This window comes from Nyctereutes procyonoides, unplaced genomic scaffold, assembly GCF_905146905.1.
Source record: "Nyctereutes procyonoides isolate TBG_1078 unplaced genomic scaffold, NYPRO_anot_genome, whole genome shotgun sequence".
In the NCBI taxonomy this organism is placed as follows: Eukaryota; Metazoa; Chordata; class Mammalia; order Carnivora; family Canidae; genus Nyctereutes; species Nyctereutes procyonoides.
The window spans coordinates 27,568,145-27,591,500 of NW_026575121.1; the positions used below are offsets into that span (position 1 = coordinate 27,568,145).

General features: G+C 39.3%; 1 protein-coding gene across 4 annotated transcripts in view; it reads right to left on the reverse strand.

Annotated features, from left to right (window-relative positions):
* Nucleotides 1-12,616: 12,616 nt before the first annotated feature.
* KLF12 (KLF transcription factor 12) overlaps nucleotides 12,617-23,356 on the reverse strand; it is a 424,918-nt gene continuing 414,178 nt past the window's right edge. For all 4 annotated transcript variants that reach the window (XM_055336030.1, XM_055336031.1, XM_055336032.1 and 1 more), the window contains one exon: nucleotides 12,617-22,469. In XM_055336030.1, coding sequence (XP_055192005.1) covers nucleotides 22,288-22,469 — 182 coding nt within the window. In that variant the 3' untranslated portion in view covers nucleotides 12,617-22,287. The remainder of the gene's footprint in view (nucleotides 22,470-23,356) is intronic.

Below are 23,356 nucleotides of genomic sequence, written 5' to 3' on the forward strand. Positions count from 1 at the left end.
GAATTGAGCTGGTCAAGGACAGCTAATTCCTGCAAATACCTTGTTACTCATTGAATGTAAATGATCTACTTCTGCATTTTATCATGTTTACACAGCGATATTTTGTGGCAGCTGCTTCCAGGTTTATGTGTATTTTTAATCTGGGAAAGTCCAGGGCTTATTCATGCCTATGTTGAATAAAAGGTCACTGGTAAAAATCAGGAACTAATCTAAAACAAGAGAGGGATGGCAAGTTTTGGCAAGTGTATACCAACGTATTTCAATTTTTTTTTTTAAAAAAAATCCATTGTCTTGAAACAAGAAATGGCTTCTCACATTGCAAATAAAAGAGCAGATATTTCAATTAGATAAGGACAACAACAAAAAAGCGAGACCACCAAATGGTGCCCTCTACTCTTATTAGAGCCACAGAGAAGTAAGGACCTCCACAAAGATGTAGAGGTTAAAAGAGAGTAAAATGAGGAGAAAAGGAGTAGAACCCCAAACTTAGGGTATTGTATTTTATTAAACTATCATCCTATGTTACTAGGCAGTATTTTCACCTTACAGATAAAGAGCCTGAAGATCCGCAAGCCTGATTTATTTGCCTAAGACTTGCACAGCCAGTAAGCCTCTGGTTTGTCACCACGCTTGGGTCTATCAGCTGGTCAAATCCTGAGTGTTCCTCTATATTATGAATTTTTTTTGTTTGTTTCTTTAGAAAAAAAAATGCTATGGTCAGGTGTGTTTTCTTTATTCCTTGTACCACTCAACATCTGTAGGAAAAGAGTTCTTTAGCACATGGGGTCTAGACAAGAGTTTGTGTTCTAGGTCTGTCTACCAGTCATGCTGCCTTTGACAAATTTGGTAAATGTATTGAATGTCAGTTGCCTTATCTAAAAAATAAGATAATATGAGGAGCAAGATTGTTGAGCAGGTAAAAATAACAATCATGCAAAGCCCCAAGTAGAGCTCAGCATATGATAAATGCCCAAGAAATGGTAACTATTGCTTATAAGTGAGTTCTATGCTCAAGGCTTTGGGTAAAGTGCTTATAGAGGATAGAAGTTGAAAAAGACTACCGACCTTCAGGAAATTCATCAGAAAGTAGAGGGAACTTACCTTTAGATATAGCTTAGGGGTCTTGTTAACAGAGAAGAGACATTTGAGAGGATTGGAATTTGTATGCTGGGTAAATGTGGGCTTTTACATATCTGAAAAAAATCATCACTTTCCATGGAATGTTTATGACATTAAAATTCATCCCACTGAATTTCAGATCATTAATATTATCACACAGGAATTCTTTTTAAGGATGGAGACAAAAATTTTATCTCCCAAATGACACACACAGAGTGGCTGAGAAAGTTAAGGAGGACACTGAGTGAATTGACCTATAAATTCATAAATGCAAATTTACTCTTCCTATCTAAGAATAAATATATATGGGATAGATAGACAAATAGATAAAATGTATAATCTAAAATCTGTTTTGTGATACAAATTTCTAATGTCAATATTCCTGGCAAGGCATTAGCAAACTAAAAAAAAATTATTAATCCTTTTGCTGTCTTGACCTGTTCTCAACCACACCCATGAGAGACATTCAGTTCTCCTAGAGGAAAGAACAGAAGGTCACAGGGGGAAAAAAAAGTACTCTACGGTTCTCCAAATCTATGCTTTTGCATTTCTAGTCTCTTTCCCATTAGCTTAAAATAAAAAAAAATGCATTTGGTCACAGTTTGCCATAGAATAACAGACTGAGTAGTGAAAACTAGGATCAAAACAGGTCTGCTTTGCCCAGAACCCTCAAATAAGAGATACATTTTCAATAAAGCAATTTGTAGGAAACTTCTTTTCTGAACATTTTTCATCCAGGTATTACATGGAATAATCCACCTGGGTATGTGATTGTGTGGACTGGTGCAAAAATAAGTATTTAACAAATTCCTCGTACTCAACAGGAAGTACGCAGTTGAATAACATGTCTTTTTCTTCCTGGGGCGAATTTCCCTGAGCAAACCCATAAACTAGGTAAAGATTCTTTTCCAGGATTCTTATCTTTCCCTCACAAACCTTTGTACACTTTTCCCTTTACTTCTTGCCACCTCTGTAACTTCCAAGGACGGCAAGCAACTCCAACCAACATCACAGAAAGAGCACAATCACATGAGGGCAGTGTTTGTACTATTTTTCATTCTTCCCCTTAACTCAAACCTGCTCTTCTAAATACATTTAAAGACTCCTTCATACTGAGATATGACTATTGATAAGGCTACCACTTTTGCCCTTCCTGGCATAGCTAGTAAGTGATAAGAAGCCTTAGACAAATATGTGAAGTCTAATGTGTAATTTCAAACTCTAAGTGCACAGATGTGGAATATATTTACTGGGGAGGTGGGCTAAAAGGGGTATTTTTAGCTGAGCCACAGCAAAGTGGCTACTAATCTGTGTGTGCTTCAGGCAGGTCCTGTCTCATACTTAAATAGTTATGATCTTCTTTTTATTTCTAACTTTTAAAGCCCACACTCACAAAGGAAAATATCACCTTTACCTTTCTAGAGATTGCAGGGAGATGGCCCCAAAACTCCGTGTAAGGCAATGATGATGATTAGAAAGGATCTCTGCTTTAGATCTGATGGAGAACCTGGGAGCCCTCAGGGCAGGGCATTCTGAGACAGAGGGACCGAGCACTGGATGCTCTCTCACTGGAGTTTCCAAAACGCACAAGTTACTCCTGCTCCTTTGGGGAGAAAACAGAAATGTGGAGGATGGCAGGAGCTAATCCTCCTGAAATTTCCCTCCTGCAGAGTAGAGTGGAAATCCCTTCCCTCTATGGAGCTGAGGAGCCAGAAATGACAACAAATCCCTTCCCAAAGGCCAACTTCAGAACAGGTTCTGCATCGTGCACTTTGCATCTGCTGTCTCCTGTATAAGTCACAAGGCAAGGAAGGCAGTGTCACTACGGCCAGTGTTAAGATGTGTCTCCTAAGGCAAGCAACTTGTAGGCTCCATCCTGCTGGTACACTGAATAACTAATATCTAAAAACAGTTTGTGCTGGCCTTAAAGCAAATGCTCTTTCACTGTGCTAATATGTTCAATATCTTCAACCTTCTGTAACAAAGACTAAGGCTATAGCTCTACCAGTGTATTTTATCAAAAGTTCTTTTTTAACCTCTATCCTTAAAACATTCAAAGCTACAACCTTCGACCTAGAGCCTTTGGCACAAATGGAGAAGAGTCCACTTTCAATTCAAGCAGACAGTTTTTTCCCTCCTCTCACCATAAAACCAAAAATGCCATGACTGCACCAGTTATCAACAAGCGACCAAGGCCACTCTGAATCTTCTTTACATTTACATCAAACGTGTCCTATTTGTGAATTGATGCCATCAGGTCGATGGCATTTTCTTAAATCTAAGGTAGAGGAATCTCTTGTCAATAATACATTCAAAAGAAGTAAGGCTATAAGAAATATGATGGGAGAGTCCTTTAGTTGATAAGGAAGTGAAGAGATACCAAACAGCAGTGCCCCATGAAGCTTTATGGAGCAGTTAACCTTGAGACTTGGCTGTATGTAAAGATTAAACTGCAACTTCTGGTTAACAGATTTATAGAGCTTTACAAATACCTTCGTTTCACTATTTGTGCTTTTATCTCCTTCTGGACTTTATTACTGCTTTCTGTCCAGTGATAGTCTTTATATACACAAAATGCCAAGAGATTAAACAATGAAAAGAAGTCAAAAGGTTTCCTTTGTTATCTTTAATGTCTTAAGGTTTTAATAGAGAGGCACACCTTCCACCAGTTAGAGATCCACAGAAAATGCCACTCGTCTCCCCTACAGGGGTGACAAGCATTTCACAAGTCACAGTTCCCAGATAAAGGCAAAGGAAACGTCAAAGTAGAAGCTCTCCAGGGTTATGGTGGAAAATAACTAGCCCGTGATTAGCACTTCATTGCACGTGCTCAAAATCTAAATAAACACCTCATGTGATGCAGTCGACATCTTGGTAAATAAATATATCACAGTTACGCATGGTAAAAAAAGGGACTATTGTTTTGGTTGGATGTGAATAAAGGCAGCCGCATCCATGCAGAAGATGAATTTATAAAAAGGAAATGCAAAAATTTTTAGGCCCCATCTGGGCTGAATGATTCCAGTATTAGAGAAGCCTTCACAAAAGACAGGAAATGACAATTTTAGAATAAATTACACTAATATTGGAAGAAGAAAGAAAACAACAATAAATGATGTGAGAAGGCGGCCTGTTCTCACCTGCCTTGGCACCTTGTAAGTTCATGCCCTCTCGCTCCAGAGGCATCTACTATCACTGGGGCAAGCGACTAAGCCACGTGAATGCTATGATTTGAGGGAAATCAACATTTCTGCCTGGAAAATTAAGCTTTTCCTCCACAATTCTACCTACTAAGAGCTATAGTCAACACATTTTTTTTTTTAACTTGGAGAAAACTATTTTCTGATTGCAGTGAATTTTGTATACCAGCTGTCATTCTGAGTTTCAAAATTCTTTATCATATGTTTTAAAAACCCAATCATAACCAAATAATCAAATGAAAACCATTTTTAAATATTTTTTAAGTAATTTTCACTCCCCAATGTGGGGTTTGAACCTACAACATCAATATCAAGAGTCATGTGTTCCACCAACTGAGCCAGTCAGTTACCTGAGTGGTATTTCTAAATAAAGACTCATATATCGGGATCCCTGGTGGCACAGCGGTTTAGCGCCTGCCTTTGGCCCAGGGCACGATCCTGGAGACCCGGGATCGAATCCCATGTCGGGCTCCCGGTGCATGGAGCCTGCTTCTCCCTCTGCCTGTGTCTCTGCCTCTCTCTCTCTCTGTGACTATCATAAATAAATAAAAAAAATTTTAAAAAAAAGACTCATATATCTGGTAGAGTATCAATTTAGGGCTTTTCATATGTGAATTGTCTTGAAGATTTTCTTTGGAAAGATGCAAATGTAGTAAAGTCACAGAAATAAAAAGAATTTTTTTATTGTCATAAGACTGTGTGGCTTAAAATCATGAAAAGAAAATGAAATGCTAACAAGTGTGGGCACTAGCAGGGAGTCTGAGCAGAAACTTTCAGGTGAATTTGCACCTTGCAATTTTAATCATTTGTGAACTTTTTACAATATTATCTACCCATAAAGGGCTTTGATATGCTGATAAAAGTTTATTTTTTAATTAAAAAATTTCATATTTTACCATATATATGTATATATGGTAAGAGAATATATATAGGGAGGCTCCAGTGAAAGATTATGGAATATAATTCAATACATCTCCTATTGATGCTAATTTCGATGTGAACAATTTTTAATTATTAGTTATTTTATTATGCTCTTTAAGAAAAATAAAGTATATATCTGTGTGTGTGCATGCACACATGCACATGTGTAAGAGGGTGCACTTAAAATATGACTTAAGTTTCAAAAATATTTATCAGAACATTCATCTTTAGAAATAAAAATACCACTCACTCTCTATTATCTAAATAATAAAGACCAAATGCCAGGATTTAGACTTTATGGTCCTTTATGATCTAGTTCAAAATTACCCTTTCAATTTTATTGTTTCTTGTCCTTGTTAAAATCCTATCTCTAAACTAGACCATTTATGAAGTCATCAAATATATATTGAGTGCTTACCTTGTGCCAGGCTCTATGGATTCAAAGACAAACAAGGCACAATTTCTGTTCTCAAACAGCTCACAATGTAGCTAAGAAGAAGATAGGTAATCAGCTATTTATAGTATTATAACTGCAATATTTGATTATGTTTAAGGCACAAGAGCAATGCTAGTTACTTCCTAGCCAGATAGGCAATGATTCAGAGAAGATTATATAGGGAAAGTACTAAATACATTAGATTTCACTAAAGAGATGCATAGAATAATGTTCTAGGCTAGGGGAACATGTGTGCAGGCATGAAAGTTTGAGATAGGAATGTAGGTCAGTTCCAGTACAAATATTCGACTGTTGCTAGAACACAGAGTGCACAGGTTCACCATCTCCCCAACACCATTCATCTATTAAGTTCTTTCCTCATGGCTCCTTCTGCCATTTCTTCAGGTTAGAGTGAATAGGGTTGGTTGCTCCTGGAACCTAATGACTCTGACCTGCCTTAGACCTCAGTTTGTCAACCTCAGCACTACTGACACTTTGGACAGAAGAATTCTTTGTTATGGGGGCTCTCCCGAGCATTGCAGGATGTTTAGTAGCATTCCGGGATTCTACCCACTGGCTGCCAACAGCACCCAGTCATGACAATCAGAAATGTCTCCAGTCATTGACAAATGTCACTAAGGGGTGCAAATTGTCCCCCTGTTGAGAACCACTGTCTTAGGTCTATGTGTTCTTCACATGGTCACTTTAATATTGGTAAGAGTTATAACCCTACGTGATAGGAATTATTATAAGAGAAAAAAATCCATCATATTCCAAAGTCTTTAGGACCATATGGATATAATCAAATGTATAAAGACCCAAACAAATGCAAATCCAGTCAAGCAGATTTGCATTGGGCATGTATGTGTGTATATATGGGTATGTACGGACTTCCCTCAGAGTATGGAAAAATTTGATAGTAAAAAAATTTAGCCTAGGGATGTGAAGTACATAACCATCCAGTTAACCACTCTTGCTAAATTATCAATTCTTATTTTACATTATAAATAGAGCTCTGTGTTTATAACTCAATAGATTTCCCATCTAGGTGAGAATACTATATCAGTATTTCCAATGAGATCTCTAGTCTAATGCAACTTCAACTATCTGAGAAGATAATCCCCAAACTATTTGAAATGTTCTAATTATTTCCTTTTAACCCCAAGACAGTTTATGGTTAAGTACAGAAATATTTGAGAATATTTTTGCATAAGAAATGTATCCATATTTGACACGTAATAACTAAGAGAATAACTAATAGAATATGTCCTGCTAGAAGCTAACTTTATGAATCTCATTGGAAATATATAATTTAAGCAATGACTAAATTTTTTTAGATTTTAAGTTGAAATCTTATAAAATTTATATGCAAAATCAGAACATTTGGAGAATTTAAGAATCACCATACCTAAAGTTTAATAGATTTATGAAAATATTGAGTTCTTCAAATGACTTGGTATTAATCTATTAAAGTTTTTTTTTTAAGATTTTATTTATTTATTCATGAGTGACACAGAGAAAAGGCAGAGACATAGAGGGAGAAGCAGGATCCTCACAGGGAGCCTGTAGTGGGACTCAATCCCGGAACCCCCAGAACTCTGAGATCACGTCCTGAGACAAAGGCAGAGGTCCAACTGCTGAGCCACCCAGGAGTCCTTCTATGAAAGTTCTTAAAAGAGAAAGCATATATATTAAATTTACAGATGTAGCTTTTAAATGTTCGGGTGCCTTACGAACATATGTTACATTTGCTAGATTTATAAATACAGTAATATTATCTAGATGTTGAAGTAAAAGGTTAAGGAAGAACTAAGCTTTGGAATCTTTAATAATTATATATTTATTTTAAAAATGAAATAATTTCTGCAGGGTCTCTTTTTTTTTCTAAAGATCTTATTTATTTATTCATGAGAGACACACAGAGAGAGGCAGAGACACAGGCAGAGGGAGAAGCAGGCTCCATGCAGGGAGCCCGATGCGGGACTTGATTCGGGGACTGAGTGACCCTGGGCTGAATGAAGGCAGGCACTAAACCGTTGAGCCACCCAGGGATCCCTCGCTTTTAAGGATGTATACTCAACCTCAAGGGCAAAAAACACCTCAAGGATATAACAAAACCCACACATTTTTTTTGTAATGGTGAACAAATTTCACATTACCAATTGTGGGAGAAACTGGCCCCTACATCTCTTCTATGCAATGCACTGAGGAGTTTACATTACCTGTGCAGTGTCCCTGCTAAAAAAAAATGTTTAATCTGAATCTAATCATAAGGAAACAAATCGAAATTGAAGGACACATTGAAAACAACTGACCTAGATTCTTTGAAATTGTCAAAGTCATGAAAGACCACCATCAAAGCAAACAAACAACTAAACGAAAACACCAATAAAGAAAAACAAAAAAGAATAGGAAAAGCAAAAGGGGGACGGTGGCTAGGCTAGTGATTGTGTGACCCTTGGCTGGATCTGGATCCCCAAGCTAAAAGTCTGTAAAGGATATTATTGAGACATTTTTACAACTTTGATGGGAACACATGCTTGCTCTGAAGGGATAAGGTGCTAAAATATTCAGGGGAGAAGACTAAAAGACTTCTGCAACTTGCATTTGAACAGTTAAAAAAATGTGTATAGACAGTGTGCTAGCTGAATCTGATGGATATATGGATGTTCACTGTTCTAGTTTTGAGCTTTTCTGTAGGTTTTAAATTTTTCAAAACAAATAATTGACTGAAAACCTCAAGTGACAGTGAACCCATTTTATTCCCTTATGAAGCTCATGAGCCTCATGGAGAAGTTGGCTCCAACCTGTGGCACAGGGAACTGGCCTACTCTGAGGGTTCCCTTGCCAAAGATAGGTTCAGGGATGTGCTTGTTTCTGAATCTGGACAAATGAAATAGGAAAGAGGGTTTTGCTACAGGTTTTCCTTCCTTTTGTTGCTTCTGGGAGCAAGTCTCTTTCCCTCTGTTATGCTTGTACATGGGTATGAGGCCTGGGACTTTGCAACCATTTTACTGTCAAGCTGAGATAGAAGCCGCCAAAAGGAACAGGGATGACAAAAGTTTCAGGGATAAATCAATTCTGAAAAGATTATGGTAGCTTTGGTCTTCCAATTATGGGAATCATTTGATTTAAGCCAGTTGAAATATTACAGCCAAATACATCATCTGCTACGAGCCACATCCCTCATGAAATGACCTTCTTATCTCTATTTCAAACTGTAACTGACAGCAGAGTTTTCAGGAGGAAGGGACTACTTTTATTTAGCAAAATATTTGGATTGGTCCTATAGGAGGAAAGGTAAGACCCTTAGGTCAGGGAGATGAGAACTAGCCTGAGTAATAAAGTAGAAGGAGGCATCAGTCAGGGTTCTCTTGAGAAACAGAAGCAGCAGGGTGTGGTGTGTGTGTGTGTGTGTGTGTGTGTGTGTGTGTGTGTATCTATATCTCTATCTCTGTCCCTTATATCTCTATGTATAGACAGATTTACTTTAGGGAATTGGTTCACACAATTGCAGAGGTGTGGTAAGTCCTAAAATATGATGGGGTGGACTGGTAGGCTAGAGACTCAGTGGCTCAGGGAAGGGTTGCAGTTCAAATCCAAAGGTGTCTACTGGCTGAATTCCTAGTTTCTTAGGAGGCAGTCAGTCTTTGTTCTATTAAGCCCTTCATCTGATTGAAAGAGACCCATCTACATTATGGAGAGTGTTCTCCTTTGCTTGAAGTCCACTATTTAAATGTTAAATTTATCCAAAAAAAAAAAAAAAAACCTTCACAGAAACAACCCAAAAATGTTTGACCAAATATCTGAGCACCGTAGCCCAAACTGACATATGAATTTAAGCATAACAATGAATAAACTGGTCAGTGTGAGAAACAAATACACTGGGATTTGCCCTGGGAGATGTTGGGAAGGACAAAAGGAGAGAGAGAGACCAGTCAGAGACTTTCAAACTTAACTTTTTACATTGGACCACCTCATATGCATGCCAGTGTGTACATAACTGAAACAAAAGCTACTCTTTATCTTCTTTGCTCTTTCTTCCCTTCCCTTCCTGTCCCGTCCCTTCTGTCCCTTCCCTATCCTTCTCTCCCCTTCCTTCCCTTCTCTATTCTTCTCTCCTCTTCCCTCCCCTTCTCTATCCTCCCCTCTCCTCCCCTTCCCTTGTATTTGTGTATGTGCGCACTTGTGTAGTAAAGCTAGGAAGAGACTGACAGGACAGAAAACACATCAGACCTTAAAATGATCACCTAAGCCAAGAGACTAAGTTGATTGTGATAATGCAAGCAGCCATGCTTCCTTTCCTTCCAGGGCTGCATATACCCATAAAGTTCACAGAAATCTTGGGGAGGGCTTTCATATGGAATTAGGGATCAGAGCATCCGCATGCAATATAGATCTCAGGGGACATGGAGGCCCAGCTGGTTACCTGTGTTACAGAAGCCATCCTGTCTACCTTTAGACCTTCATGACACGGTAGCTAGTCCCGTGGTGCTAATCCATTTATATTTTCTACTATAGAAATTGTGTATTTATCTACCCTAGTAGGATGTAACCAAAGTAGGTTTGTGACCAAAAGTATGGTTTGAGATTATGTCTCAGGTACAATTTTTATGTTTTACATTAATTAGTATAATACCTACATAGACTAATAACTCGAATATGTGCTTTTCCTGATTTTATGGATGTAGAAATCGTTACTAGGAAACACAGTAACATTGATGTGTCATGTACGAGTGGCTGAATAAACTTCATGAAATTTCCCAACTATTCCCCCATATTTTAGGTATATTGAATATAACTTAAATGTTCACTTACGATACAGAATATTGTTATATATACTACAAAATAATCAACAATCAATGTCTAAGTGACTGTGGATTCGTGCTGAACATATTACAAATCAATGACTCCAAGTCATCAATGAAAGGTGAAGTAGGGTCCAGAAACCCTAGATTAGCAACAGAATGTAGTAGCCACACCAATGTCAGCTTAAAGGGCCCTGAGGATGATCGGTGATGTTCATCCTCATGACTGCATCTACCTTTCGACCTGATCTATGATCAAGCTTAAGAGTTCAGAGGAGTCTGGGCCTGTGGCAAGGCTGCTATTGAGATGCTAGAACTGACCTGAATCTTTGGTACAGTGTGAAAGTTCCAAGGGACGTGGATATTATGGTAGCTCATGGCACAGACTTGCAGAGCCTTGCAGTCCTCTCCAGGGTAATGGATTACAATATATCCACATAAACTGTAGCTATAAAAAAAGGGTGCATCACGATGGCTATCCATGTGTTTAAGCAATTCTAGGACATTCCTGAGTGAACCTGTTTTTAGCATACCTGCTCAAGTCTAATGATGCTGATGTCATTGTGCACTCGTAAAACAGTTTCTCTCTGTCTCTGTCTCTCTCTCACACACACACTTGTGAATCTAACACAGTGAAACTGTAAAAGAAAAAGATTGTGTAAAAGTTGTTCCTGTACAAGGAAAATGTAATTTTATTTCAGAAATAATCACTCAAGTGTATGAGCTGTGTAGGCGTTCATTGGTGAATTTAGACTAAACAGGAAGTGATGTAAATTATACTTATTACACTGCTGGGAGAGAAATATATTAAATCCAGACAGCACTCAGAAAAAGTACAAGGAACTCATTGTGTTGAAGGAAACGTGCAACTTTGGTGGGAAGACAATGCACTATATGGTATGAAAACCATCAGTGGCCATCTGGGACTAAAAAAATTTTTAGGGAGCATGACTTTGTTCTAGCACTGATGCATTTCTTTCTTCTTTGATAAAGCCCCAAGGTATTCTAATCCCAAGTACAATGCCATTTCAGTACTTTTAACCATTTCATGCTATTGTTTTATAGTTGCTACTATATTGGAGAGAGTAAGAAACAATGAAACTGTTAATATATGGACTAGAAATCTTAGCTGTGATGAAACAACCAGAGTAAAGAGATTGAGGAAATTACAGAATTATCTAGCACCTATATAATTCCACCTATTGCTGAAGTCTCCAGGAATCACTCAGAAGAAGAAATATTAACAAGTAAATTACCTTGAGAATAAAATAGTATCATGTGATCTATTCCATGACATTTGTCTCATTGGTCTATCCTTATGATAAAGTTTCCTGGGATGAACTGAAAAACAAACAAAACACATAACTGGGGAGCTGGTTTGGCTGTTTGCATGGCCTAAAGAGGACTCTCAGAAAATCAGGCCAAAGACAAATTTAATGTTCAACTTACCATTTTGGTACAAAGTCATACCCAAAATGAAGCAATGGAATGAATTAGGTTCAGCCTTACAAGTGGCTACCCTGCTCCACCACAGTGTAGAACAAGACTGACCTCTCTAATTTATTGGCCTCTGCCTTAATGGAGTATTTCTAGCATGGTGTAACTAAGATATTCACAAATAATTTAGTAAAAATGTACTGATCACCTATCCTCTATTACCCTTCTATATAATTGTTAGTAGTATTTACTACCATTCTCATTGTAGAATGGATTTTTCTGGTAGATCTTCAATTGAAGGATATTATGCAGGATACTTTGATTCTTCAAGTACTTATTTTAGCAATTAATTATTCAAAAGATACTCTACTCATTAATGGTCTTATTTTCAAAGCTTCATAATCCAGTTTTCTTAAAAATGTACAGAAATAAACTAGCTTTGGCATGTGCTGGAAGATACATGAGATATGAAAAAAATAATTCATTCAATTAGAGATTCCATTTTCGGCTCTGAAAGATGTATCTTTTTCATATAACTTCAAATATCTGGACCACTTTTTAGTTTTACATTCAGTAAAATATTAAGTTAGGAATACTTCTTCAGGGGCTCGTTATGAAATAGAAGTCCCGCTCATTTTTGAGTATGCAGTATATCTCGTTCTGTGTTTCAAATCACTATACACAAGTGGTAAAACTTTTCATAACAAAGGTTTAATTAGAATGGTTAATAACTATGATTTCCAAAGTGTCTGTGTCAGCCTTAGTAATAATTAGGGAGTTTTGTTCCATACAAAATGCTTTATTTAACCTTCATGCCTTCATTCAGATAATTATACAAATGCATACAGTTAAAGGTTTAAACTCTATTTCGGTTCACAGCTCAATTCATAGGAAAGTTGAATACAGAAAAGCAATGCACCAACAGAATATGTCTGAGACACCATTAAAAACGATAACACTTGTTCATTTAAATCTCTGAGAATAGACTGGAATAATCATCCTCTGAGAGAATCTCATTAGGAGGGTCTCCCTTTACATTATCATAGGGCAAAAAAAAAATCACCATTTTACAGTAAAAGGAAAAAGCTCTGAGTATATTTACAATACATACACTATACATAAATACAAGAACAACACTTACATAATATTAATAAACTTATAACAGGGGTTGCCTAAACACTACAGAGTATATAAATGCAGAGGAAACTATTGGGAAATTAGATCTTTAGATAAGCTGGAGAAATAAATTCATTTGCAATTAAAACTCTGAACAGAAAACCAAATGAAGATTTAAGAAATTAACACATTTGCTTGCCAGCATCATTGGGGGGTTTTGTCCTTTAATGCATAGGACCTCCTGTGGGCATTCTGACTCTCTGGGGTCAGAGACCCAAGAGTCTTTTGTAAAATTACATCTGTTAAGTGAATCAGACGCAGCACATCTATTCAATTTGCTGTTCAGAGGCTTCGAGCCTAGAATAACTGTTTTGTAAACTAAAGGACGTTTTTGTATTTTTACACAGATGGATCGTGTGATCCAGTCATCATGTATAATGAGCTAAGTGTCAAGGAAAAGGAAAAAGATGCCTGCTTGACTTGGCCAAAGATGATATTTTTCTTTATTCCCATATATTTTTTTCAAATACTAGTGAGAGATTTATTCAGAAGAACATGACGTTTGAACTGACCCCCACACACCAAGAGCAACGTCTAGACTACTACTAATTATAACTAAGTCATTTTAAGTGGCAGGTGGGTATCTTAAAGGTGGTCTGTTCTCATCGTTTCACAACACAGAAAGTTCTGAGTACATTCTTCAATGGACAAACATGAATTTGCTGGTTTCTCTTTTTTAAAATGAGCATGTTATGATACACATAATTGCATTATGATGCAGGATGACATAATACATAAGACGATGTTTTCAAGCTGGTTTTGTAAGTAGTTATCTCACATCCACAGAGAGTTGGTTTGCCATGTGATGCAACATGTCCCACATAGACATGGAGGAAACAATACAGCCACCATTCCGTGGGGGGGGGAGGGGAGGAGGATGGTGATTTCTCAAAAATGAATTTTTAAACACAACAAATTGCGGACAGACAAGTTGATAGGAAAGAGCCTTGAATATAGGCACCAGTGCCCCAGTTCAACAATACCCATCCAACGTAATGACGTCTGAGGAACAAAATGTGTACTGTAGTCTGGATGTAATTACAAAATTCTGCTATGGGAAAACTAGAAACACAAGTAGGGCAAAAGCATTTTTCTATAATGTTTTATGCTGTATCTTTGGAGCATGAAATTAGCAAAGGGAAGATGCCAGTACGTCCCTGAAATGTCTTACTTTTTGATTACTAGAGCACTTTTCCTAGAATTTGACCCAAATTCTACCTTCCTCTTCACCCTCATTTCTCATCAAAAATGAATCTCTGTGAAAGTCTTGCTACGCCTGTTTTGGAAAAAGCAAGATATAATTCACACAGAGTCATTGGTTTTTGCTTTGCACAAAGGGCGGACTCCAGTGTCTCAAACATTTAAAATTTCTAGAGATGAAACCCAGAAAGGAAAAAAAAAAAGTACTGATGTGACTATTGTCACTACTCATCTCTTTTCAACTCACTTAGAGTTGTGGTTTTGTTGTTGAGAAATTGTTGCTGTGAAACCCAATTAACGGAGAAGAGAGCCCCTTCCCACAGTGGCTTGTGCATACGGTACATTCGCTCTCAGCACAGAAGGGAATTGGTTTATACAGGTTTTGTCTCTTCCCTCGGCCAAGTAACAGGGAGAAAGATCATAATTCAGGAGATTCATTTTCAGAAAAAAGAAACACCATGAGAAATGACATTCTCTTAATGTTTTCTAAGCCCATTAGTATTTCCATGGATCAATACTGTCAGAAACTTTGTCCTACACAGAAAAGGGGTGGGCATTGATTCCTCTGACATCGGACAGCTTCTTACATAAATTCAATTAAACCAACAACAGTACTATAAACAGATTATTCATAAGAGTATTTAAAACATTCCAAGGTGGAACTGTCAGGTGAGAAGGAAAAGGGATTCTCCATTCTCTCTCCTTGCTTGTCATCTGAATGTTTGTGATCGCCACCCCCTTAACAGCTGCCGGGGGTGGGCTCTGTTATTAACAACTCATTCTATGGAGGTGCAAACTCCAAATGCAAATTGAGCAGATTCTAGAAGGTCTACAGGTGGAAAGGTTTTTATTATACCTACAAAGAAATACGTAGAATTGAGAAAACCCACTCTGGCTAAGATGCTTCTAGCCTTTAAAATGTTTTAATGATTTGGGATCTCCAGGCCAACCAGTTAGAAGGAAGTGACAAGTTCAGGGAGACTGGTCATTGCTGTGTATTTACAATGATCCTTCATGCATGACTTTCCAAGAAAAGACGGACTTCAAACCTTAGCTACCATTCTCATATCATATGCTGTCTCATACTTGGAAAATAGGGCTACCCAGCCATGAAACTACTTCAGAGTTAGAAAAACGACAACTTGGCTGCTGGGAAGACAAGTGCAGCGTGGTGCAGTGGGCAGAGTTCAGGCTTCAGAGCCAGAGATGTGTAGCTTCACATTCCCACACTGTCGTTCACTATTTCTGTGTCTGCAGACAACTCAGCCAACTCTCTGTGTCTCAGGTTCCCAACCATAAAATGCAGACCTGTTTACGGATTAGAGGCAACGTGTCTAAAAGGGGCCTAGTAGAATGCTTGGTGTAGAGTAAGAGTTTAAGAAAGAATAGCTATTGTTTTCATGGTTTGCTGAATTTTGGACCTTCTCATTTAGCACTTTCAGACACCTCACAGAAAATAGCCCAGCCAGAAGACTTGACTTTAGTGAGATTAAAGACCCCAGCTGCTTCCCTCGGACACTTCATTGGTTCTTTTGCATCCTCTCCTGGCACGTTTCCTTCTCTTTTCATTCTTTCTGAAACTTAGAGGAGGAAACAGTAGATGGTTTTCTAGGCCTGTGGTCTGGTTCTGGAGAAATACGTAGATCACTGTCCATTGTGGTAGCCTTCCCTGGCCAAAGCCTGAGTGTTTAATCACAGTTATACTTTTTAAAATTGCTCTTACCAAATGTTTGGCTCTGAAAGAGTATAATTTTACTGATAGCCCTCAATAGCTTGTTTGGGTGGATTTGTGCTCTGCGATGGTAAGGCTGGACAATTTCCAGGGCTCTTGCCTATTCATATAATCTCATTGTACATTTCTATTCATGACTCCACTTCTGGCAGTAAAATAATTACAGGAAAAAGTAGGGAAGTTCTGAATGTAAATCTGGTAACTTCCAGGACCAACTGCAAACCTTGGTTAAAGCAAGGCTTACTAAGGGTCAGCAGTCTTCAGCAGACTTCTTAGGGGAGAAATGATTGTGTGGATATTCATCCCAAAATGGTTCTTGTATGAGAACAGAAAATACTAAGGAAAAAGGAATGAAGAAATGTAACGAGGAACTTGTGCATTTGATATTAGTGGACACAACAAAGGAGAACAAACAAATCTCTCTAGTGTTTTGCTCTAAATAAATTGGCTTTTGTTGACTGAGCAAAACTTTTTGAGCCACACAAGGTGTTTTGCAAGTTTGGGGCTAATCGGTGAAGTTTTTATCTTAAAATTTTAATTGCCATATGCCAGAGTGTAAGTTGAAGAGAACTTAACGTTCAGATTTGTATTCTTACATTCTGTAAGTAAGATGAAATTAAGAAGTACTAACATAAACAAGATTAAGTATATTTAAGAATCACAAAAGAATTTTTGTGGCTGTGTGAAGATATTCAATTTACTATGTGCATATATTTATTCTGTGTGTGTGTTTCTCAAACGTGGAGAAAAAATCCAGTCTAATGAAGAATTATTGCTGTGTAAAAGTATAGGAATATCTCATTGGTCATAATGTCTATTGACAGGCACTTTCAGCTTTTAATTCATTTCTGAAAATGGGCATTAGCTTATTCCTATTGCCAGTATAGATTCATTTAACATGTGGCCATACCCATAGCACTTAATCTTGTCAACATGTAGCTACACTTAAAACTATTCGTTCCCTCTGGAATTAAACAAGAATAAACCCCTTACGGCTGTGTTTTTTTGTTTGTTTGTTTGTTTTTGTTCTCATCAAGAACTAGTTCACTGAGGAGGAAGATAATTGAGGAAAGAGAATTGTAGATGCTTCTCTTTAGCACAAGTAACATCCTATGCAGCTATCTCCCCCTTTTTCAGGCAAAGACATTTTGAATTTAGAATCAGTTGTTTGCAACTTAAAATGACTTCCCTGTGTTTTAAACCATCCTGGCTAAGTTGAGACAAGTGGCCACTCCATTTTGTCAGAACACAAGGTATGTGCTCTGCCAAAGTGGAACAGAATTCCCATGGCAATATTGCTAATTGTAAGATATACAAGGCATATCTGAACAAGTTTCTTTTTTTTTATTGTGATGAAAACTAGAAGCTCTTTTTTCCCCAACATACTTCATCAAACTATTTACAACCTCTGTAAAATTTGCGAGTTTGAAAATATTTTTCCACTATCACATATGTTTACGAATACAGCAAAATATTTTCACTCTATTTTTTTAAAGATGCAGTATCCTATTTCATTTTCTTATGAAAATCTGAATTTCTATTGCAACTGCACAGTATTCAGCATATTTAAAGTACCAATGGACATGGGTCGCTAAACAGATATTACTCTATAATGAAACTGCGAAAATATAGCATTTTTAAATTTTTATGTACACTTAACTATAAAATGCAAGCAAAGTCACATAGAGCATTATAAGCTGATTCCCTAATAAGGTAAATAACTTACATTTCTAGACAGCATGGATTATTACAAATTCATTTTTTAAAAAAAGTTCCTTGTCGGCATTTCCTAGCCTGCTGGCCGCTGCGTATGCAGGCGTGTATGTGCTGGGTGTGCCTGTACGGGGAAGTGGAAGGCAGTGTGGGGAGAAGTAGAAACGTACTGTGGAAGACATGACTTACCAAACCCCTTTTCTCAACAAAACCGAAATCAAATTGAGAAGATTTTTTTTTTTTTTTTTGCACGAGATGCACTACCTCAGACAAACTGAAGGAAGAAATTTAGTCAACGAAATTAGAGAATACATTTACCTCCTCAATTTACAGGTGTGAGTACAGAGCAAAATCTGAGACAGGACTATGGACTATGAGTATTAAGGCTTCCCGGGCCTGATTTGATCCATGAGAGTTCTCTCACGTTCATTCCCTCACATGTAGACTGACACTCAGCGTTTCGTGGGTGCTGGTATTCTTAACATCACTGTCAATCCTTGCTATAAATGTGGAAACATCTTTTATAACAGCATCATGGCTACATTTCTAAGCAGTCGTAACAACATAACAAAGGCGTATTAGTCTATCTGAAGGTCTCCCCTCACAGGACTTATTCCATTGCAGCTTTGGTAGGTATAATAAATGAAGTACAGAATAAGGAATACTGCATCTTTATCCATATACATGTTATCGTTCTAACGAACTGATTTCAAAGTGCAGAATGATATTTACGTTTAAAACACAAATGGCAAAATTTGAAGTTAAAAAAAGGGGGGGGATTGTATAAAAAGGAACACAATCCTTGTATAAGCTATTCCAAATTTTCAACCACAATGAGAATGGCCTTTCTAACCACCTAGAACTGGCATTTGTAAACACTGGAGCATTTTGTAAGGTCTTTCCCCCTCACCATCCTCTTCCTGGTTTCCACTTAAACTTTAGAGTGAATAAAAAGTGCTCTTTTTAAAAATGCGGGTTGTTCCTGTTACTCAACTGCTTTTGAAAACCAACGTCCTATAGTGTTTTGTCGAAGTAATGCCAGGCAGTAGTATGTTCTTTATGGGAAAGCCATTAGGAATTTTAGTCTCAATGTCTTAATAGAACTTAAGACAAGTTATCAAGCAGCCTTCTCAGAGTCCACACAGAATCGACAGGAGGGGGCTCGAGGTTGGATGGGGAAGTGGGAATCTGCTTCCTAACACCTTCAGGTCAGAATATAAGGAGGGAATCTATTAAAACTTCACAGTAACTTGTAACTCTTCAAATAACGTTAATTGCCCTGAATTCAATCTCTACAATGCAAAGAGATGGTCAGGTCTACCTTGGCTTCTCAAGCCATTACGGCTGCCCGTGCAGAAGTTCTCAAACATGCACGTACATCCCACTGCAAACTGAAGAGCTCCCAAGTTAAAACCAAAGAATGCTTCTAGTTAGGGGACGGCCAAGTCCTGTGGATTCTGTGCCTTTCCTGGTGTTCATCATCTACTACTGTGCTTTTTTGTAAAAGAGGCTAGAATGGACCCAGATGAAATGGAGGAGGCCTCTCCATGCCTGAAGATTCCTTCTCTCCTATTTAAAGACTTCATTCCTTCTCTCCCCAACTGCTTTCCTTTCTATGCGGCAACACGAGTAGAAAACTCACCAGGGAGAGTTTGCTATGGTCCAGGACGAGCCCCAGGTGAGATCAGCAACTCGCTCACTCACGGTTTGTGCTTGGATCCCTCTTTAGAAGTCTCGAGCATGTCAAGGGGTGGGGTGGAGAGGATATGGCGTAACCCTGACCGGTTTTAGCGGCTGACTTACCATCTCAGTCTGGTTTCCGCTCTCCGAGGGTGAGGAGAGAAAGCTCATTTCCCTGAGCCTTTCCTATGTGATCAGAGAGGAGCAGCCCATTTAGTTCTGTGCTAAATTTAAATCAAGCTGTCACTCGGGAAGCTCCCACTGCCTGTCAGTTCTATGAATTCCAAAAACTGTTTCTCCCTGTAACACGCTCAAGACCTCTCTGCACAGAGAAAAGACCAGCCCATCTTATGAGAGCAGGAAGCATGAAATCAGGTCTACCCTGTACCCGGGCGATTCACCTACTGACTGCCAACCAGGTTCCCAGGCCGCCAGGGAGGGAGGCATGGCCGTGTTGGCCACTCTCTGTGTTCTTTGCCACCGACCAGGAACCAACACTGGTATGTAGCAGGAAATCTCTTTCTATCCAGAATGGTCACAGGCAATGAGAAGTGGGAATTGTATACAGTACAGATAAAAGACTTTCCAGTTGGTTAAAAAAAAAAAAATCAAAAAACCAAAAAATAGTGCTTGGTGGGTCATAGATCATATAGCAAAAGAAGTTATTTCTCAATAGAATCAAAGCCCTTGTTTGAGAGAAACTGCCTGATGAGTTTTTCAGACCTGGCAGAAATTGCAGAGCGCATAGTTTTGAAGATAGAATTTGACCTGAAAATCATTATGCTGTTGCTTGAACATTTAAAACAATTCCTTTTGATAGCATCCCACACGAATTGTCCTTGTTTCAATGTTTAGAGTTCCTTGCTTCGTCAGAATAAGATTCTCTGAATTTGAAGAGGATCCTAAAAAAGGATAGTTCTGCAACCGGAAATTATTTCAGAATGTTCAAACACTTAAAAGTGAGCTAGGAATATTGTGAGGTTGATTTGTGCAATTCCCCAAATCAAGTGTTTGTAATTAAGATATATTGCAAAGGTCTATGCTGGCAACCTTGTATATCTAAGCTATAAAAAATCTTAACAACAACAACAACAACAACAACAACAAAAAATGTCACCAAGCCCCTTAGCCACAAAAAGCTGAAAAAAGAAAACAGCTTTTAGTGGGGAAAAAAAAAATACGGTATTTTTCTGAAAGAATGCTTGTTGGTGATGTATTGCTTTGTTTACTGTATACTCCGCTAGTTGCAAGAAAGGCTCATAATTTTAGGGGGTGGATGGGACTGTAATCTCCCCTCACCCTCAGCGCAGGATGAGTGAGCTCAACATCCCCGTAGATGCCGAACGCAGAGCCGCTGGGCTCTGACACGGTGTAGAAAATGAAATCTGTATAGAAGAACCTAATGGAGAGTCACTTAGCCTTGGCTCTCCAAGTGAGGAAATTAGCACCATGTTAGGCTTTCCTCGGGGAGCACTCTCTTTCCACTGACTCGGTTCCAAGGAGAACTGACCCATTAACCCAAGGGTTAATTCCCTGCTCTGCCTCCTTGGCCCTTCTGGTCACTAAATAACTGTTTTCAAACACGAAAAGGGGAGCATAATCTTTAATTGTGGTACTCAACCGAGCAGGACAACAAACAGCAGAAAGATGACCTCAGTGCCGTGAGTGTAACCAAGACCTCTAAAATGCTGGGGTGTTTTTTACAATCCCTTTAGTAAGTATGAAAATTGGTAACGTGAGTCCTCAGTGAAGTTATTGTAGGAAAGTCCTTTTATTCATTATTGCTTTTCTCCTCAAGAGGCGCGTTATTCCATCTCTGCTTTGTCTGATTTTTCATGTTCACTGACTTTGCCTGAGCAGCCCCACCTCTTACCTTGGTGCCAGTGTGTCTAAGAAAGTTTGTTTGTTTTTTTGTTTTGTTTTGTTTTTTCTTTCCCCTGATTCCTTGTAATCAAATACTAGGGGCAGGAAGAGATGATGCCTAGGTGACAGAGCACTGCGATTTGAAGTGGGGCAGTAGTTATTTTTTTATTTTTTATTTTTTTTAAGACAGGCTCTTCCTATTCAACTACAGAACACCTCTGTGCTCGTCCACGCCGGGGCAGACGCGGGGACTACACTCCACCTGCAAATGTCGCTGCCCCTCTGCTCGAACAGATGAACGAAACAGAATCAGAACAAAACAAAAACAATCAACGACAAACGAATGAAAGATTCAATGTTGGTTCTCTTCGGGGCATGGCATAATGACAAGTCGCGGGTGGTGCTACCTAGATGCCGTCACGCTAGTGCCAAGGGCTGCCTGAGTGCCCCCCTTTACTCTCGGGTCATGGAACTCTCCAACAGGCTTCTTCTTCTCTACTTTCATGCTGCTTGCTGGTAACAGATGGGATGTGTGTTCTATCTTACTGAGACAGTAACTAAAATTGCAGTAAAAAGAGGGTAAGGGGTGGGGACGATGGGAGAATCATCCAAATTTAAAAGGTCTCGCTCCAGCCATCAATTTGTGGCGGACGACCTTCAAGGTATCGATAACAAAGTGTCTGACAGCTCGGAAAAACGTACAAGCTACAAACATCTTGAAATGGCAGAGTACACAGCACGGGGACCCGAGCCTGTCTCTTCAGCGTTTGTGTCGCGGATCTCCCGGGCCAGCGTGAGGACGTTTCTCGTGTAGTCGTGACGGGGGTTACCTTCAGACCGGAAGGAGAGGTGTGACTGTGACTTCTTTTGTCCTGCTCTGCTTTCAGACATCGTGGGATGGTGATGCCCTTGTGTGTGGACACTGTGGAGGGGATTCAGCCCTGCTGAACGGGGTGCCCTAAGAGACCCAGCTCTCGTGCTCCGCTGGACGGGCAGCAGTCCTCACACCAGCATATGCCTCCGGCGGTGCAGTGCCAAGTGGTCTGACCGGGAAAAGCTGCGGTCACAGTCCGCGCACTTGAATGGCTTCACTCCCGTGTGTTTGCGGTAATGCCTCGTCAGTTCGTCCGAACGAGCGAACTTCCAGGTGCAGCCTTCCCAGGTGCACTTGTAGGGCTTCTCTCCTGGAAGACAAAGGGACACGCGCTTTGATGCTCCGCCACTTTCGCACAATCACCAAGGCAGCACTATGCTGGGGGGTTGGGGGGGTGGGGGCACCGGTGCTCCCACCGAGTGCTCCGCGTGGTCGTCTTTTGTCAGGAAACCTAGTCGGGTGGGGGCCTCCTGGGGGCTTTCGATCTCGGCTCTCCTGCTGTGACACCTGGCAAGTTAGGGAACACTCCACATCCTCACGGATGGGGGAAGTTACTTTTCGGCCAAAATGGCAAAAGGCACAGACTGATCACTACCGGATAGAGAATCCCAACCGGTTGGCCAGAAAGGCATTTTTACGTCTCTACCGAGGCCGATGGGGGCTCTAATGCTCCAATGCCAGAGACTCACAAAGAATTATAAAGGGTGATTAGTTATGTTTGGTTTCGCTACTCCTCCCCTAACGTGCATCGCTTAGACGGTTTAAGGCTGTTTCAGGACGCAGTGTCCATGTACCAGTCATTGGGAATATGCACGAAGTTTCATCAAAAGGTAGAGCACTCCGCCGCTCCCCAGAAATTAGGTATGAAATACAGGTCATTCATAAATAATCTACCTTCTGCTGGTCTATTGGAAAAGAATCCCAGATAGCTTCAGAGTGCAAAGTTTAAATAAATACTCTTTTCAGGGATTTAACTAGGGTGAGCCCTGAGGAATCATCAAGTTGGTTTTAGTGTTGAAACTCACAGTGAAAAGCAGTCTGAAGAAGTATGTAATTTGACCGGGTCCTTCAGTCAACTTGTAAGGACAGTAAAATATGCAAAGGCTTTGCTGGGAAAAGATACACTATCCATTGTCCAAATGAGCTCCCAGGGGGAGAGAGACAATGGTTGACCCAGGTGTGGGTTTTTTTTTTTCC